The sequence below is a fragment of the Piliocolobus tephrosceles genome, chromosome 10 (assembly GCF_002776525.5).
Source record: "Piliocolobus tephrosceles isolate RC106 chromosome 10, ASM277652v3, whole genome shotgun sequence".
NCBI classification, from domain to species: Eukaryota; Metazoa; Chordata; class Mammalia; order Primates; family Cercopithecidae; genus Piliocolobus; species Piliocolobus tephrosceles.
In genome coordinates this window covers 60,921,057-60,940,882 of record NC_045443.1, presented here as the reverse complement: position 1 = coordinate 60,940,882, position 19,826 = coordinate 60,921,057, and the positions used below count along the sequence as shown (strand labels likewise).

General features: G+C 40.5%; 1 protein-coding gene across 1 annotated transcript in view; it reads right to left on the bottom strand.

Moving 5' to 3' along the window:
- SRGAP1 (SLIT-ROBO Rho GTPase activating protein 1) overlaps nucleotides 1–19,465 on the bottom strand; it is a 330,478-nt gene extending 311,013 nt beyond the window's left edge. Inside the window, exon 1 of the mRNA XM_023225129.2 lies at nucleotides 19,307–19,465. Coding sequence (XP_023080897.1) covers nucleotides 19,307–19,373 — 67 coding nt within the window. The 5' untranslated portion in view covers nucleotides 19,374–19,465. The remainder of the gene's footprint in view (nucleotides 1–19,306) is intronic.
- Between the last annotated feature and the right edge of the window lie 361 nt (nucleotides 19,466–19,826).

Below are 19,826 nucleotides of genomic sequence, written 5' to 3'. Positions count from 1 at the left end.
CTGGAATTTCCCCTGGTGCTTGAGGATTATAATTTGACTGAATGGTATTTGAACCGTGGTAATCAATATGAGCAGAAGGATAAAGCCATCACTTTCAAAGAAAACTTTGTGAACAGCATTGAGAGGACATCAAAAGACAACACACAGTGCCATTACACATGTAAAACGAGCAAACGGATGTCTTCCTACTCCTTCTCTTTGGTAAATACTGTTCCAAAGCTGAATTCCACTGGTGAAAACATGCTAATTTCACGGCCAGACTAAAATTTGGATATCTTCAGAAGTGAAAAAGGTCTGACTTAAGATAAGCAGACACCATTGTTCTATCTTAATTGTTAGAGGTCTGTGAGAGGGAGCTGTTTGCATAAGCCGCACCTTCAGCATAATACAAGTGAAGGGCAAGAGTCCATATGTCTTCCACAGACCAACTGAGCAGGGAGTCAGAAATGACAGCCCAGGAACTGTGACATCGAATGCTTTAAGAACTGCTGGAACCTTTGTAAATGCTCTTCTTGTGCCAAGTTGGCTGTGACACCAAAAAGCCTACAGGGTGGCCCCTCCCCCACAGAGCCTAGTGTCATAGGTCTCTACAGCCAGCCTTGGAGTAGGAAAGAATCACAAGGGATAGACTGGTAGAGGCAGCTCTACAAGGAATGTTGCCATCTGCACACTGCAATGAAAGACCACACTGTCTAACGGCAATACCAAGACCCCAGAGATTTCCCAATACCATCTCAGATTGTTTAGAAAAATGCGTATGTGTTCATGTTCTGCCCATATCAGAGCCTTTCACTGATCCTCACCACACATTTTCCCCCACATTTCCATATATCCTGGATTCTCCCATATGCAGACACAAACCTATATATGAGGAACTCTAAAGCGTTCGTGCAACATTTTTTTGCTCTCCTGTACGTGTATCCTCCTCAGTGTGCAGCTCTTGGACTATAAACGTCTTTCGAGATAGCAAGGACCTGAGCCATGGAATTCTCTTTATGAAAAAAAAACACAGACTTATTCTTTCCACAGTAACTTGAACTATACTAAAATAAATACTGGATAAATTTAAATAGTTCTAATTATTCATGAGCTAAAAAAAATACAACTGGATATTAGATTTTGACTTCCTGTAGTATGGTAAATATAGATACAACCTATATGACCCTTCTCGTTGAAATTAAAATGCTGGATTTTGGCCCAGCGTGGTGGCTCATGCCTATAATCTGAGCACTTTGGGAGGCTGAGGCGGGTGGATCACCTGACGTCAGGAGTTCGAGACCAGCCTGGCCAATATGGTGACACCCCGTCTCTACTAAAAACACAAAAATTAGCCAGGCATGGTGGCGCTCACCTGTAATCCCAGCTACTCTGAGGCTGAAGCAGGAGAATTGCTAGAACCTGGGAGGCAGAAGTTGCAGAGACTGCAGTGAGCCAAGATCGTGCCACTGCACTCAAGCCTGGATGATTCCGTCTCAAAAAAAAATAAAAATAAAATAATGCTGGATTTTTAAAATGTACTTTTAACCACATTACTGAGCTTTCACATAAGTAAAGAACTTTAAGGGTCCCATAGCAAGATAAAATCAGTATAAAATAGATCCAATGATAGTAAGTGCTCTGGAGAGACGTAACGCAGGAAGGTAGATAGGATGGGCCAGGGAGATGGAGGTTTATAATCTAAAACAGCATGGTCAAGAAAAATTAGACTTCAAAATATCTGTAAAATTAGACCATAACTGTGTTCATATCAAACCTGGAATAAAATTTTTAAAAAAATTTGACCATGTTCTATGATGATAATGCAATTAATTTAGAAATGAGAAACAAAAAGATAATTTAAATTACCGTATATATTTGGAAATTTTAAAACTTTTTTTGTGTGTGTAGAGAAAAGGTCTCACTCTGCCTCCCAGGCTGGGGTGCATTGGCACAATCACGGCTCACTGCAGCTTCAACTGCCTGGGCTCAAGCAATCCTCCCACCTTACCACCCTCCTGAGTAACTGGGACTACAGGCACCTACCATCATGGCCATCTAATTTTTTAATTTTTTTTTTTGAGATGGAGTTTCACTCATCACCCAGGCTGGAGTGCAGTGGCACGATCTCGGTTCACTGCAACCTCCTCCTCCTGGGTTCAAGCAGTTCTCCTGCCTCAGCCTCCTGAGTAACTGGGATTACAGGTATCCGCCACCACACCTAGCTAATTTTTGTATTATTAGTAGAGGTGGGGTTTACCATGTTGGCCAGTCTCGAACTCCTGACCTCAGGTGATCCATCCACCTCGTCCTCCCAAAGTGCTGGGATTACAGGCGTGAGCCACTGCGCCTGGCCAATTTTTTAAATTTTTTATAGAGACAGTGTCTCACTATGTTGCCCAGGCTGGTTTCAAATTCCTGGACTCAAGCAATTCACCCCTCTCAGTCTCCCAAAGTGCTGGGATTACAGGAATAAGCCACTACTCCTGGCCTAAAACATATTTTTAAACAGATCATTAATCATGGAAATTAGAAAACACACAGAGCTGAAAGATAAAAACACTACATATAAAAATTTATGCCTGGCTGGGTGCAGTGGTTCATGCCTGTAATCCTAGCACTTTGGGAGGCAGAGGCAGGTGGAGCACTTGAGGTCAGGAGTTCAACACCAGCCTGGCTAACATGGTGAAACTTTCTCTCTACTGAAAATACTAAAATTGGTGGGTATGGTGGTGGGTGCCTATAATCCTAGCTACTCCAGAGGTTGAGGTACGAGAATCGCTTGAACCAGGGAGGCAGAGGTCGCACTGAGCTGAGAATGCATCACTGCACTCCAGCCTGGGCAACAGAGCAACACTTTGACTCAAAAAAAAAGAAAAAAAAAAAAAAAATATATATATATATATATATGCCTACAATCCCAGCCCTTTGTGAGGCTGAGCTGGACAGACTGCTTGAGCTCAGGAGTTCAAGACCAGCCTGGGTAACATAGTGAAACCCTGTCTCTATTTAAAAAAAAAAAAATTATAGAATGCAGGTAAAGCAGTACTTAGAGGAAATTTTATAACCTTTTATTTTTATATTGGAAAAGAAAAATAATAACTGAGAAAATAAATAAAAAACTTTAAAAATAATAACTGAGAAAATAAATACAAACTTTAAAAAGGTTCAGCAAATAAAGACCCATGAAAAAAGTAAAAGGGCCAGGCTTGGCAGTCTGCGCCTGCACTCCCAGTTACTCAGGAGGCTGAAGTGAGAGCATTAGTTGAGCCCAGGAGTTCCAGGCTATAGTGCACAATGACCACACCTGTGAAAAGTATTGCATTCCAGCCTGGGCAACAAAGCAAGACCCTTTCTCTTTAAAAAGAAAAAAAAAGAGAGAGAGAGAAATAAAGAAAAAGGAAGAGTATAACAGAGAGGATGAACTAAGGAAACAGAAAATACAATACGGTAAATCAGTAAAGCAAAAACCTAGTTCTTTGAAAAGACTAATAAACATACTTCTGGCAAAGTCAATCAATGAAAAAAGAGAGAAGATATACACAGACATTTGTTATTAATAGAAAAGAGGTCTAACTGAAAATAATGCAGAGATTAAGACAATAAAAGGATGCTGTAAGCAATTTCGTGTCAGTTAATCAGAAAATTTGAACACAATGAGATTTTTTTCTCCTTGATGAAAATGTGAGACCCAGATTACTTTGCAGATGAGTTCTACTAAACATTCAAGAGTCAGATAATTCCAATCTAACATGAACTCCTGCAAAAAACAGAAAAAGAGGAAACAACCTCCAACTAATTTCAAACGCTATTACTCTCAGTTCATAATGTAATTCTATTAAGAGGAAAAAATAAAATAGTCTTATGTATCTGTTTAAAAAATGTAAATAACAGGCTGGGCACGGAGGCTGACATCCGTAACCCCAGCACTTTGGGAGTCCAAGGCAGGCAAATTGCTTGAGCTCAGGAGTTCAAGCCAAGCCTGAGCAACATGGTGAAACCCCGTCTCTATCAAAAATACAAAAAATTAGCCAGGTGTGGTGGTGCATGTTTGTGGTCCTAGCAACCTACTCAGGAGGCTGAGGTGGGAGGATTGCTTGAGCCCAGGAGATGAAAGTTGCAGTGAACCAAGACCACGCCACTGCACTCTAGCCTGGGCAACACAGTTAGACCTCATCTTAGAAAAACAAAAGGAAATCCCATATATATACACACACACATTTCATGAGTCAAAGAAGAAATTATTATGAAAATGAAAACATTTCTAGAACATAATTCTTTACATATCAAAACTAGTGAGATGCAGCAAAGGTGGTACTTTAAGGAGAATTATCATGAATATGTATTAGGGAAGAAAAGATGCCTTTCTTAGGGATAATGCTTACATTAGAAGAAACAGTCACATTAGAAAGAATGATTATATTAGAAAAGGAATTGTATTCCATTTAATGCTGATGTTAAAAAGAGGAAAAGGTGTTTATGTTAGAAATGTTACATTTTAAAAGAGGCTTACATTCTAAATACTTATATTAGTAATAGCATTTATATTATGGAAAATAACTGTATTACCTTAAATGCTTATACTATAAAATCAGGATTAAAAAAAAAAGAAGGAGCTATGTGTTCAACTTAAGAAAATAGGTAAAGGACAATAAATTCAATGAAAATAAAAATGATGATAGTAAAGATAAGAGCAGAAATTCACAAAACAGAGAAGAAAAACTAACAGAAACAGATAAACTAGCCAGGTGCAGAGGTTCACACCTGTAATCCCAGCACTTTCGGAGGCTGAGGTGAGTGGATTATTTGAGGCCATGAGTTTAAGACCAGTCTGGTCAACATGGCGAAATCCCATCTCTACTAATTATACAAAAATTAGCCAGGAGCCAGGCGTGGTGGTGCGTACCTGTAATCCCAGCTATCTGGGAAGCTGAGGCACCAGAATCACTTGAACTGGGAGGTGGCGGTTGCAATGAGCCATTGAACTCTAGCCTGGATGACAGGGTAAGACCTCATCTCACAAAAAAAAGAAAAAAAAAAAAAAAGACAAACTACTTTAAGATTTAGTAACAAAAGGCAAAAATAAATGTTTTAAAATAATATATTTTAAATTCAATACAGATCAGCCTATGTTTTTAAAATAAGAGAATACTATCATCAATATTATTTCAATACATTTTATATCTCATACAGAATGAATACATTTCTAGAAAAATATAATTTATCGGCCAGGCACAGTGGCTCACGCCTGTAGTCCCAGCACTTTAGGAGGCTAAGGCGGGCAGATCACCTGAGGTTGGGAGTTCCAGACTAGCCCAGCACATGGCAAAACCCCGTCTCTACTAAAAATACAAAAATTAGCTGGGCATGGTGTCGGGCACCTGTAATCCCAGCTACTTGGGAGACTGAGGCAGGAGAATCGCTTGAACCCAGGAGGCGGAGGTTGCAGTGAGCAGATTGCGCCATTGCACTCCGGCCTGGGCAACAAGAGTGAAACTCCATCTCAAAAAAATAAAAGTATAATTTATCAAACCTGACATGAGAAGAAATACACAGCATAAATAATCCTATAACTAATAAAGAAAATGATTAACTACTGATTAGCAATTAAAAAGTTCTTCACACAAGGAAACTAATTAGACCCAGATAAACAGTTCTACTCAACTTTCAATGAAAGAAATATTTCAAAGTTTCAAACTCTTCCACAAAATAGAGAAGCAATACTCTCCCACTTACTCTGTGAGGCTAGTGTAACTTAGATTCGTGGCCAGGCGTGGTGGCTCTATGCCTGTAATCCCAGCACTTTGAAAGGCCGAGGCAAGAGGACTGTTTGAGCCCAGGAATTCTCTGAGTCCAGGAGTTCAAGACCAGCCTGGGCAACAAAGTGAAGCCCCATCTCCCCATCCCCCCCTCCAAAAAAAACAGATAGGAAATGAGACAAGGACATTATTAAAAAGGAAAACCATAGGTCTGTTTTTTTCCCAAAAATTTAAAGACAAAAATACTAGATATTAGCAAACGGAATCCAACAGTGTACACAAACAGACAGACACACACACACATACATACACACCACACACAAAATACAATGAAGATAGCCTTAAAGCAAAGAAAGTTAAATATTAGGAAATCTATAAATATTACTCATCACATTAACAGAGTAAAGAAGAAAAAACATAGTATCAACAGATTCAAAAAAAAAAAGAAGATAACATGCAACCACCTATTAATGATTAAAACTTCAAGCAAACAAAGAATACAAAAGATGTGCACTTTAGCTATTAAAGAGTATCTACAATAAACTGAAAACAACCATCATTCTTCAAGGGAGGAGAGGCTTGAAAGCATTCCTTTCTCAATGGAAAACAAGAATGCCAAGGTTGGCACTTTTACTAATTCTGTATTGGAAATTGCCTAGGACAAAAATGCAAGAAAAATAAATCCATAGAGCTTATAAATGAGAAAATAAAATCATCTTTATTTATAAATAATGAGTGTTTTTTACCAAAAAAGGGAACAAATTCTTTGAAATAACAGGCTAGCAAAGTGGCTACATAAAAGTAAATTGCGGCCAGGCACAGTGGCTCATGCCTATAATCCCAGCACTTTGGGAGGCCAAGGAGGGAGGATCACTTGATATCAGGAGTTTGAGATCAGCCTGGTCAACATGGTGAAACCCTGTCTTTACTAAAAATAGAAAAAAAATTGCCAGGTATGGTGGTGCACTCCTGTAATACCAGCTACTTTGGAGGCTGAGGCAGGAGAATTGCTTAAACGTGGGAGGCAGAGGTTGAAGTGAGCCAAGATCATGCCACTGCACTCCAGCCTGGGTGACAGAGCAAGACTTCATCTCGAAAAAAAAAGAGTAAATTGCAGACCAGGCATGGTGGCTCACACCTGTAATCCCAGCACTTTGGGAGGCCAAGGTAGGCAGATCATCTGAGGTTGGGAGTTTGAGACCAGCCTCGCCAACGTGGAGAAATCCTGTCTCTACTAAAAATACAAAATTAGCCAGGCGTGGTGGAGCATGCCTGTAATCCCAGCTACTTGGGAGGCTGAGGCAAGAGAATCGCTTGAACCTGGGAGGCGGAGGTTGCAGTGAGCCGAAATAGCACCAGTGCACTCCAACCTGGGCAAGTGAAACTCCGTCTCAAAAAAAAAAAAAAAAAAGTAAATTGCATTTCTGCATAATAGAAACTAGAAAACAATCTTGACAATCTTGAAAGAGATCTCATGAACATTAGTCATAAAAATAGCATCCTGATATAAATCTAACCAAAAACATCAAAACTATAAAACTTTACACAAAGATATTTTAAAACAACTAAATAAGTGGAGGAATACTCATATTCACAGCTAGGAAGAACTAATATATAGATGCCAATTCTTCCCTAATTGATTTATAATTTCATGCAATTTCAATGAAAATGCCAATGTGTTTTCAATGGAAGGCAAACTAATTCTAAAATTTATTTGGAAGAGAAAGGAGCATGATCAGAAGATACTTCTGAAAAAAGAAGAAAGAGGGGAGATTTAGCTTATCAGACATAAATACTTATTACAAAGCTATAGTAGTTAAGATAGTGTGATTATGGTATTGGTACAAGAATAAATTAATCAATGGAACATGACACAGTGTCCAAAAATAGAGTTCTGTATATGTGAAACTTTCATCAAAACAGAAGCAGCTAGCATATCATTTCTTTAAAAAGACTATTAGTAAATGGAACCTCAAAAAAGGTCATTTATATGAAAAGAACTTTAAAAAAATCCCTAGCTCATACAAAATAAAAAATAAACTTTAGATGAATTAAAAATATATGCTGAAAGCAAAATTTTAAAGCATTTAGAAGATGACACAGACAGATATCTTCCTGACTTTAGAGTGGGGAAGGATTATTTAAACATCAAATATAAATAATTGATACATGTGAACAAATTAAAAATGAACTTCTATTTATTAAGAGGATCTTTTTATTTATTTATTTATTTATTTAGAGATGGAGTTTCGCTCTTGTTGCCCAGGCTGGAGGGCAATGGTGCGATCTTGGCTCACCTCTGCCTCCTGGGTTCAGATGATTCTCCTGCCTCAGCCTCCCAAGTAGCTGGGATTACCAGCACCCGCCACCATGCCCAGCTAATTTTTGTATTTTTAGGTGTGTCACCATGTTGGCCAGGCTGATCTCAAACTCCTGACCTCAGGTGATCCACCTGCCTTGGCCTCCCAATATGCTGGGATTACAGGCATAAGCCACCACGCCCAGACTAGAAGATCTTTTTAAAAGCGAAAACACAAGCTACAGACTGGGAGCAGATATTTGCAACAGATATAACTGGCAAGAGATTAACATCATGAACATACTAAAACAAAACAAAACTCAAAAATCAGTAAGATATACAGACCTATTATGTACCTACAAAAATTAAAAATAAAAAGGAAGAGAAAATCATTCTGGCCAGGTACAGTGGCTCACACCTGTAATCCCAGCACTCTGGAAGGCCGAGGCAGGCGATCACTTGAGAGCCCAGGAGTTCAAGACCAGCCTGGGCAACATGGTGAAACCCCATCTGTACTAAAACATACAAAAATTAGCCCGGTGTGGTGGTGCAGGCCTGTAGTCCCAGCTACTTGGGAAGCTGAGGCACGAGAATCACCTGAACCCAGGAGGTGGAGGTTGCAGTGAGCCGCAAAGATGGTGCCACTGTACCCTAGCCTAGCTGATAGAGTGAGACTCTCCCTCCAAAAAAAAAAAAAAAAAAAAAAAAGAGAACTTCATGGTGACTGTTGCTTATCTACCAAAATCTGTTCTTTCATGCTGTGACCATCAAGTTATAATTAGAAACACGGCCCATCCAGAAAGACTACATTTCCCAGCTTCCCTTGCAGCAAGATGTGGCCATGCTGGTTAAATAAGTGGAAAGTATATGTACTACTAAGGGCTGGGTTTGAAAACTTTGGACATGTGCTCCTTAAGGCTGATTTTCCTTCCTGCAAGCCAAAACACTGAAATACTTAAAACCTGGTTTCGAAGAGAAGACAAGTTCATTTATCTAGGTGATGGCAGAACCACAAGATGGAAGAAACCTTAATAACAGGGCAAAGATGTCCTGGTGGCCTGGACTGGACATATCCAGTCTGTTACCCGAGAAAGAAAAAAACTCTCTGTTTTAAAGTTACTGTTTGGGGGGGTTCTCTTTATTATAATATCTTAGCCTCTACCTTAATTAACACAGTGCTCAATGCTAAGTGTTTTTCAGGCTGTGAACTCTCCTCCCCTGCTGATAAGAGAAAGGCTTGACATTACCTGGTAAAGTTGAACATGCACATTCCCCATGACCCAGCAAGTACACCTAGAGAAACTCTTCTTGTACACCAGGAGACACCTACAGCATTTTATACACTATTATTATTCATGAGAGCAAAAAAAACTATAAATAACTCAAATGTCATAGAATGAATCAATAGCTTGTAGTATTTTTCATGCACTGGAATATTATGCACCAGAGAAAGCACACAGTGTGGCAGTGAAATTATAGTCACATACATTAATGTAGATTGATCTTAACATAATAATATTGATTATAAAATTGAAGTCATAAGAATACATATTATTAATTTTTTATTAGGGAAAATTTCAAGCATATGCAAAAATGAAGAGAATAATATAATTAACCTCATGCACCCACTGATTATCAATTCATGGCATTTTATCTGTATCCCTACCTATTTCTTCCCTCCCCAAGATTATTTTCGAGAAAATTCCAGATGTCATAATTTCATCCATTATTACTCGGCATGTGTCTTTAAAAGATAAAGATTTGTCATACATGCCAAAACACTACTATTCCAATTTTTAAAATTTATACCAATTCATCATGTTAAAAATTCAGAAAGTGTTCAAATGGCCCTATATTCTTGATATATGAATGTATCCTAATCAAAACTATAAAGAAAGCTACAAAATGATAGTAAAGCTTTACAGAAAACAAGGGAATGATTAATACTATATCCAGAAGTGTTGAGTGGCAGTGGGAATGAAGGGAGATTTGCTAGGAAAGGGGCATTCCATAGGGGTTTCTAAGGCACTGGTAATGTTCTATTTCTTAACCTGGGTGGCTAGTACCGAGGTGTTCAAAACTATTATTCTTTAAACTGTAAATAATCATTTTCTGTACCTGTTTGTATGTATATTTCACAAAGCAAGCAAGCAAGCAAGCAAATAAACAAGCAAGTTTGCTCTCCCAAACACACATGCTAACTAAGCTCAAAGCAAGGAAAAACCAAAGTATACCAATGAGTTGTAAACAAACGAGAAATCTAGTTGTCCTGTGGACAAATCTGATCACCAAAGGTTCGATCCAGAGGCTAAGCTTTGCTTGGATTTACCTTGCCCACTCCTCTACTCAAGGAGGCTGGAGTTGAAAGTCAGATTCCTACACTTAGCCTGAAAATTTACCAAAGGCCAGGTATACGGTGGCCCAAAGACACAGAAAGTATTAACTATACTAAACAGGAAAGTTAAGCAGAAATTCCTCCTCCCGTGCATTATAGCTTGTTTTACACATACACAACTCAGCGTATCCCTCAGGGTGCCCACGCAAAGCAATGGTGACTGATCATTGTGGGTGCTCAAAACTGTTAGCTCTGGTTATGACTATCTTTAATTATTATTTCACCTTCCATTTTACAGTCTTTCTTCAATTATTATAAAACAATTAACCATATCATAAAATGTTCTTCAAAAACCAGTGGTAAAGACTGCATAACATTGTGTGTATAAAGTTAGTTAACAATTTATCAATGGAATTTAGTTAACCATTCCCCACTGTTGGACATTTAGAATGTTTCCAGCTGTATGACTTTCTAAAGAAATTATAAAGCATTTGAATTCAACTTAAAATTTTGTGGTAATAGGCTGGGCACAGGGGCTCACAACTGTAATCCCAGTACTTTGGGAGGCCAAGGTGGGTGGATCACCTGACATCAGGAGTTCGAGACCGGCCTGGCCAACATGCTGAAATCCCGTCTCTCCTAAAACTACAAAAAATTAGCCAGGTGTGGTGGCGGGCACCCGTATTCCCAGCTACTCACAAATCTAAGGCAGGTAAATTGCTCGAACCCAGGAAGTGGAGGTTGCAGTGAGCCGAGATCGTGCCATTGCACTCCAGCCTGGGCAACAAGAGTGAAACTCCATCTCAAAAAAAAAAAAAAAAAATGCGTGGTAATACTTGTTTGGACATCCTAGATAATTCTGAATGATCACCATGTTTATTTGCAGTATAAAGGAATTATGATTCCAAATTATTCCTCTTCTCGTGTAATAAATGTTTAATGAGGCCCTGTACACTAAACGGTGTGGGAGATAGACAATGATTTCTAATATCAAAGTGCTTTCTAGTGAAACAGAAGCAAATTAGCAGTCATAAGTGAAATTTTCATTCCTACATTGATTTTAAAAGGAAATACTTTTCTCAAGACTATGAGATTAAGTCAGTGACTTTATCTGATGTCATAAGAATCTTTTTCACCCCCAGGTAAGTAAAATCCACTGACTGAACTATAGTTCTCATTTTCCATACAGCATCACTGAACAGAGGTAGAGACAATTTAAAACACAAGTTATTCTTAAATACGTGGCAGCCCAGAGCCAGGAAATGTGCTGTTAGCCTTTGTTACTTGCACTTGGATGAAAAATAATGACAAAATATAAAATCCACCTTATAATGAGCTGGGAATCTGTATGCTTTGTCTATTCTATTTCCCTTTTAAATTCCACATGAAACTCACTCCATTCTAAAAGCACATGGCACTCTCTTAGGATAATTCAAGATAAGTCCACTTTGGAATTCATTCTGGTAAAAAGACTAGCGATTACATATTTGAATTTCAAAAAACTTATCTAAATCAGAATGCAACAAGATGCAGCAGATAGAACAACAGGCTGGGCAAGGTGGCTCATGCCTGTTATCTCAGCACTTTGCAAGGTTCAAGCAGGCAGATCACTTGAGCTTAGGAGTTTGAAACCAGCAACATGGCCAAAACCCGTCTCTACAAAAAATACAAAAATCATCCAGGCGTGATGGCAGGTGCCTACAGTCCCAGCTACACCGGAGGCTGAGGTGGCAGGATCACCTGAGCCTGGGGAGGGCGAGGCTGCAATGAGCTGAGCCGAGATTGGGTCACTGTGCTCCAGCCTGAGCAATGGAGTGAGACCCTGCCTCAAAAAAAAAAAAAAAAAAAAAAAAATACAGTAGATGGAAAGAAAACCAGCATTAAACAGATAACAATTACTAACATTTATTGACTATTATGTGCCAAGCCTGTGATAAATGTTTTCCTCACTGCAATCTCACAAAGACAACAAGGAGGCCAGGTGCAGTGGCTCACGCCTGTAATCCCAGCACTTGGGGAAGCTGAGGTAGGTGGATCGCTTGACGTCAGGAGTTCGAGACCAGCCTGGCCAACATAGTAAAACTCTGTCTCTACTAAAAATACAAAAACATTAGCTGGGCATGGTGGAGCATGCCTGTAATCCTAGCTGCTTGGGAGGCTGAGGTAGGAGGATCACTTGAATCTGAGAGTCACACGACTGCACTCCAGCCTGGGTGACAGAGCAAGACTCGGTCTCAAAAAAAAAAAAGAAAAAGAAAGAAAGAAAATTTAAAAAGACAACAAGGTAAATACTACGATTTTCCCTGTTTTACAGATGAAGAAATTGACTCTTAGAGGTCACACAACTAATCAGTGACAAGGCTAGACTGCTAACACCAAAGTTTCTGCTTTTTTAAAAAAAATTATTTATTTATTTTTAAAAAATTAGAGATGGTGTCTCGCCATGTTGACCAGGCTGGTCTCAAACTCCTGGTCTCAAGTGATCCTTCCATCTCTGCCTCCTAAAGTGCTGAGATTACAGGTGTGAGCCACCGTGCTTGGCCCAGAATTCCTGGTTTTAAACACCATGTTCTGTTTCTTCCCAGTCTAACACATCAACAGCGGAAAGTAAATAATGCTGTCAATAAATTAGAAAGTAGTTCTGAGCTGACAAAAATACCTTTACATAACTGTCTCTAATCCAAACTTCTTTTTTTTCGAGATGGAGTCTCGCTCTGTCGCCCAGGCTGGAGTGCAGTGGCACAATCTCAGCTCACTGCAACCTCCGCCTCCTGGATTCAAGTGATTCTCGTGCCTCAGCCTCCAGAGTAGCTGGGATTATAGATGCATGCCACCACACCCGGCTAATTTTTGTGTTTTTAGTAGAGACAAGGCTTCACCATGTTGCCCAGGCTGGTCTCAAACTCCTGGGCTCAAGCAATCCACCCACCTCGGCCTCCCAAAGTGCTAGGATTGATTACAGGCATGAGCTACCATGCCCAGTCTCTAATCCAAATTTCTGCCTTCAAACTGCTAAAGCATAAACAGACTAATTAGACAAACAATTTATTTCTTTTTCTTTATCTTGTTAGTTGTTTGAATTGAAGTAAAAATAGGTAGCATGAATAAAAATTTTTAAACTGTCTCTCCTTGGCCGGGCACGGTGGCTCATGACCATAATCCCAGCACTTTGGGACGCTGACGCAGGAGTTCAGAAGTTTGAGACCAGTCTGGGCAACATGGCGAAACCCTATCTTTCAAAAAAAAAATAGCCAGGTATGGTGGTATGTACCTACAGTCCCATCTACTTGGAGCGCTGAGGCAGAAGAATCGCTTGATCCCAGGAGGTCAAGGCTGTAGCGAGCCTTGTTCACCCACTGCACTCTAGCCTGGGTGACAAAGTGAGACCCTGTCTTGAAGAAAAAATATAAAAAAAGAAATTGTCTGGCCAATTTACAAAGACTCTAAAACCTAGAACAGACTTGAAGTTATCTGACTCATAAACTGGTCAACGTAGCACAGGAGTAAACAAACCAATCTAGATTGTCAGAGCTGAGATTTACTATCCTGTATTATAATCCAGCCCTCATGTGTTTCAGAAGGTCATGCTTTGCTCAAAATTTTCTCTAAAACTATCCCTTAATATATTCTGAAGTTCATGAAACTAATCGGGTTTTCAGGGCACTGTAAAGGCCTTGTTGCAGTAGCTGCAATTAGCTTCAGCAAAACATCAAGCAAATCACATTTGTACATATTAGCCATGTTATTTTTCTAGACCTTAAAGGCCACCATGTGAAGCTGATGCCTGGGTATTGTGGTCTCTTGAAATGGTCCTGGTGAAAAAAACAACTTGGTTAGAGTTAATCAACGTAATTAACTCCTGTTCACAGACGACAGTTTCTATGCTCTCTTAGATCCCACAATGACTCCTTCAATGAATGCAAAGTCTAAATAGGTAACTGTTCTATCTCCTATTTAGATATCTACTTTGTGAGGAATCTAAAAGTGAATTCTCACTACTGAAAAGAAGATAACCTGGGTTCTGGTCCCAGGTATGTCACTGTTAATTGTGTAACTCTATGGTTAAGCCTCTCTGCATCATGTAATGACTGGGTTGGAGAAAAAAATGTTACAGGTCCCTCCCAGCTATAAAGTTTTAATTCATAACTTAAATTGCTGTCACTTCCTATCCTATGTTAGAAGAAAGAACATAAGATGCAGACACAGTTGCACCATGGCATGATGCAGGGCCATACCAAATCAAATTGGCATGAACTCATGTTCCATCTGCTACTAAAATGTATTATTTGTATGTCAGGCTGCAGAGTGGTCAAAGAACAACAGATTTTCTTGGCACTCCCTGTACATATTGCATGTAGATAAATATGGTGCTATCTCTAGGAAAATACTACAAATAATAACTGTCAATTCTTAGCAACTAGCAACATACATTATTAAAAACAAACACAGTCTTTCATCTATAAGTTCACTTCACAAAACATGTCTTTTTGAGTCTTTTTCGTTCCCATATGTGTAGCTCCACAATAGTTTTGCTGCGGAATACAAGAATTACGTAGATCACTAAAGTCCACAGATAATCTCAAAACCTTCTGTTAGTCAATTCAATTCCTTCCACTGCTACACTATTTGCCAGAGATGCTAACAAATAGCATAGTCAACTGGTTTGGGTTTCATACACTTTTCCAGACAGGCTTGCTTTTTAATGGCCTATTCAAACAAGAGATTTATTTCTCTTAATTCTAAGTCTTTGAGAATTTGACCAAGAGGCATGAAATGTTCAATTCATTCTTTAGAACTGTTGCTTGGGGTCCCCTTTTGTCCCCGATTCAAACCTATCCATTGTTTAACCACTTGTATCATTCCTGATTCTTCTCTTACAATTCTGTGCTACACTTCTCTGCATGTGGTTTTGATTACTGTTTTTTCTGTATTCTTTATTGTATTATATTTTAATTCTCCAAGAACTCAATTTATACAGTGTCCATGAACTTATGAAATAAAAGTGAAAGCAAAAATGATTCTCCCCAAAACAGAGCAGCCAAGAGAAAACTTAAAAAGCTTGAAAATTTCATGAAGCAATTAATATGAACTGATATGACATCTTCAATTAGAGTCAAAGACACTTAGGATTACAAAAATTAGTCAGGCATGGTGGTGCGCACCTGTAGTCCCGGCTACTTGGGAGGCTGAGGCACGAGAATCACTTGAACTTGGACTTGAACCCAGAAGGCGGAGGTTGCAGTGAGCCATGATAATGCCATTGCACTCCAGCTTGGGTAACAGAGTGAGACTGTGTCTCAAAAAGAAAAAAAAAAAACAAAGAACAAAGACACTTAGGATGAAGAGAATTCCAACTCCTTATCTTATAGATAAGAAAACCAAAACCCAGAGAGAGGCCAAGTGACTTGCCCAAAATTATACATACAACTAGATACATCTATGATCTTATACACAAAATCACAAATTATCACCAGGAATAGTTCTTTTCACAGTTAAGAATAGCCCCTTGAAGTCTGTTCCCAAAACCTGTGCAGGCAGCCACAATGGCAGTATTCCATATCTGTGCCAGATGCAGTGGCTCACGACTGTAATCTCAGCATTTTGGGATGCTGAGGCGGGCAGATCACCTGAGGTCAGGAGTTCAAGACCAGCCTGGCCAACGTGTCGAAATCCCATCTCTACTAAAAATACAAAAATTTGCTGGGCATGGTGGTGCATGCATGTAATTCCAACTACTCTGGAGGCTAAGGCAGGAGAATCACTTGAACCCAGGAGGCAGAGGTTGCAGTGAGCCGAGATCACGCCACTGCACTCTGGCTCGGATGGCAGAGTGATTCTCCATTTTATATGTGTGTGTGTGTATATATATAATTCCATATCTGAAGTCATTCCTTTAGGTCAAAACATTATCTCAAAAATTCTGAGATAAATAGAGTTGTTACTAGGGAAAATGGGAGAGAGTAAGAGGGGAAAATATTCTAGAGTGTTAGGTTCTAAGTTAGAACATTAAAAAACATACATATAATCAGAATGACTCTTGAAATCACCCACACACCTAAGTCACCTTGAGAGTCCAATATGTATGTTTATTCATTGTGTTTTTCTTGAGACGGAGTCTCGCTCTGTCAGCCAGTCTGGAGTGCAGTGGTGCAATTTCAGCTCACTGCAACTTCTGCCTCCCGGGTTCAAGCAATTCTCCTGACTCAGTCTCCAGAGTAGCTGAGATTACAGGCATACACCACCACATGCAGCTAATTTTTGTATTTTTAGTAGAGACAGGGTTTCACCATGTTGGCCAGGCTGGTCTCAACCTCAAGTGATCCGCCCACCTTGGCCTCCCAAAGTGCTGGGATTACAAGGCTTGAGCCACCGTGCCTGGCCTAGGCTTATGTCTTAATGAGTTCCACAGAGCTAGGTTTTTCTTCAGCAATAGAACAGAATTTTTTTTTTTTATCATCAGATAAAGTTGCTGACTGTAATTTAAAAAGCAGGTTGTTCCAAAAACATATACCTTTGTTTGTTTATTTATTTATTTATTAGACAGAGTCTCACTCTGTCACCCAGGCTGGAGTGCAGTGATGTGATCTCGGCTCACTGTAACCTCTGCCTCCTAGGTTCAAGTGGGACCACAGTTGTGTGCCACCACACCTAGCTAATTTTTGTATTTTTTGGTAGAGATGTGGTTTATCTACCAAAATGTTGGCCAGGCTGGTCTCGAACTCCTGACCCCAAGTGATCTGCCTGCCTCAGCCTCCCAAAATGCTGAGATTACTGGCATGCACCACTGCATCTGGCCCCAAAACACATACCTTTAAATAACAGACAGCACTCTGCGAGGGTAGAGAAAAACCAGTCTTGTCTCCCATGCTGTCCTTACTAAGGGGCCTACTCTCCCTGCATTGGACAGCTGGCTTCATGCACTATTTGCCTGTTATTTTTCTCCCACTCTCTTCTTGATTTGTCTAGAAGTACCAGGTGAATTTATGCCATTTAATGCTTATATGATCTGACTCCGTGATATTCCCTTATTCCCACTTTTGTGTATGGATGTAGTGATCTAGGTTAGATACTGGATGTGTAGGTTATTGCAGAAGGAGGTAAAGCCTGGGCACAGGGCAGGCAGGTACAGTGAAGAGTCCTAAAGCAGCCTAGGGACTTGTGGGTGTGTGGAAGGGAGAAGTGTTGAAGGAAATAGGGAGAAGGTCACTGGCTGTGGAAGAGACTTAGTTCCAAATGTGATTTTCACCATGTTCATGATTTTTCTTCCATTTGAATTTGATAGACACATTGCAACACATCCCATTTCGCTGATTTTCCAATAAGGATTTGATCACTGGAAAGTGATCTTACAGCAAAGATAAAGAAATCAACATTTGAAAGTGCATTTGCCAATTAGAGCTCCAGGCGGCAGAAAAACCAGACCACCACCCCTTGAAGACCTGCCACAAAGAGCCATGTGGAAAAACTGCACAGAGAAATGGTGGTTGTGAACAAGAGTACTGCCTTGGAATGAAAGGTTTTAGGCTATGTTGGACTCACTGAAAAAAGAAAGGTTAGTCTCATTAGAAAGTTTACCTGGCTCTAAGAAAATAACTGCTAACACAACTTCCATAGCAATGAAACAAGTTCCTGTAAGTATAAATTATCATAATTCCAAGCAGACAAAAATCTGTGTCTACTGAACAATGTTTAGCTTAACTCCATTTTAGGGGTCAGCCTAAAGATAACCTAAGTTATCTTGCATATTGTGTCTGCTGTGGCCACAATAAGTTGGTCTCGATTCACACTGGATGATACAGGATTTCTCCACCAGGTCCTCTCACAGGACTCCAGGCATTTTCACAACTTGACCACACAAAAGAACACTCAGGCTGCTCCTCCCTTGCTCAAGGGAAGTACAGTAATGCCTTTCTCGTAGCCCTTTCATAAGACTGTGCGTAGACAAACACAGGTGTGTACATAACAATCTTTATGAACTTTGCATTGAATGTGTCAAAGAACAGCGGCGATCCCAACATTCCATCCATTGTCTCAATCAGGAAAGCTACTCCTGAGACATCAGGAAAGAGGAGGAAAAAAATTCAACTAACATATGTTTACGAAACACTTCAGCAGCAAAAAATACTTGTATTGGAGAGAAAATATATTTTTTTAAATCACAAGGCATAGAAAGTAAAAATAATTAATCAGCCTTAATTAGGTTTTCTTCATTAGTTGACAATGTAAATCGATTGAAACTACTACTCAAATATTCAAACCTTCATTTTACATGCAAGTGGTTTCCAGCAAATGATAAAGCAATATTCCCATGTGAATGTGAAAGACGGCAATGAATTCTGGCCCATTATAAAGGAGGAGTCAGATTCCACTAGTCACTGCTTCGTTTAACTACCAGGCTTTCAGGGAGCTATTTAATAAAAGGGGGACTCGCCCTAATAAATTGTGAGCGGTGTAAATAGGTGAGAGGTGTAAATACCTGAAATAGCCTGCACTCAATGAGGCTGGAGACCGCGTGGGGTTCACAGACTTTACAAATATGATTCCGTAAAAAAATTACGTAGTGACAATCATACTATTTAAAAAGAATAATGACGGTGATAATAATAGCTGGACAGGATGCATCTCTGCTGCCTGCTTCCCATAGAAGTTGCCCAGCTGAAGGTGGTTAAGTTAAAGCCAGTTCTCTCCCCATTGGAGATGCCGGCTGGCAGCTGGCGGGGGGAGGTCACCCGGTTTCCAGCTTCCCGTGGGTTTGACGGGACTGGGATTGCAACTGGGAACTAAGCGACTTGTAGGAAGCCCGGGTGGCTCAGCCAGGGCTGGAGCTATCCCCTCACCACCTTCCTCCCACGCAGACACCAAGTTAGAAACGCAACTCCACGAGCACAATGACAACAAGGCACACAAAAGGAGCAAGGCAGCCGCTCCCATCCTTACCTTTGACTTGACTTTCATACTCGGCTATGATCTCTTTGTCCTTCTTGAATCGGCTCGGGGTGGACATTATCCAGCTGTTCTGGGTTTGCTTTCAATGGGCAAGTTCTGTTCAGTGGTCACAACCAGTTCTCCTCGGAGAGGCAGAGTTGTACTCTCACACGCCGGGAATCCAGAGGCAGCGCCGACCCGAGGGAAGGGAGGAGGGAGAGGAGAGGGAGGAGGAGGAGGGAAAAAGGAGCGAGTAGAGAGGACTAGATTAGTCCGGGCGCTGGCACCATACTCTCGGAATTGAGCTCCGTCGGTAATCCCAGGGGATCCCCGGGGTCGGGGCTGGAGAGGCCGGACACGCAGGCAAACTCCAGCGAGCGAGTAGCGGGGGACGTCTCCCTGCCCACCTCGCCAGGAGCCCGGCCACTTCCTCTACGGCCGCTGGGCGGGCGCGGGGCTCGCGCCGGCGCTCCGCACCATTGTTCGAGACACGCACCGGGCGCCCAGGACAGGGCCAGCGGCTGAGGGCAGG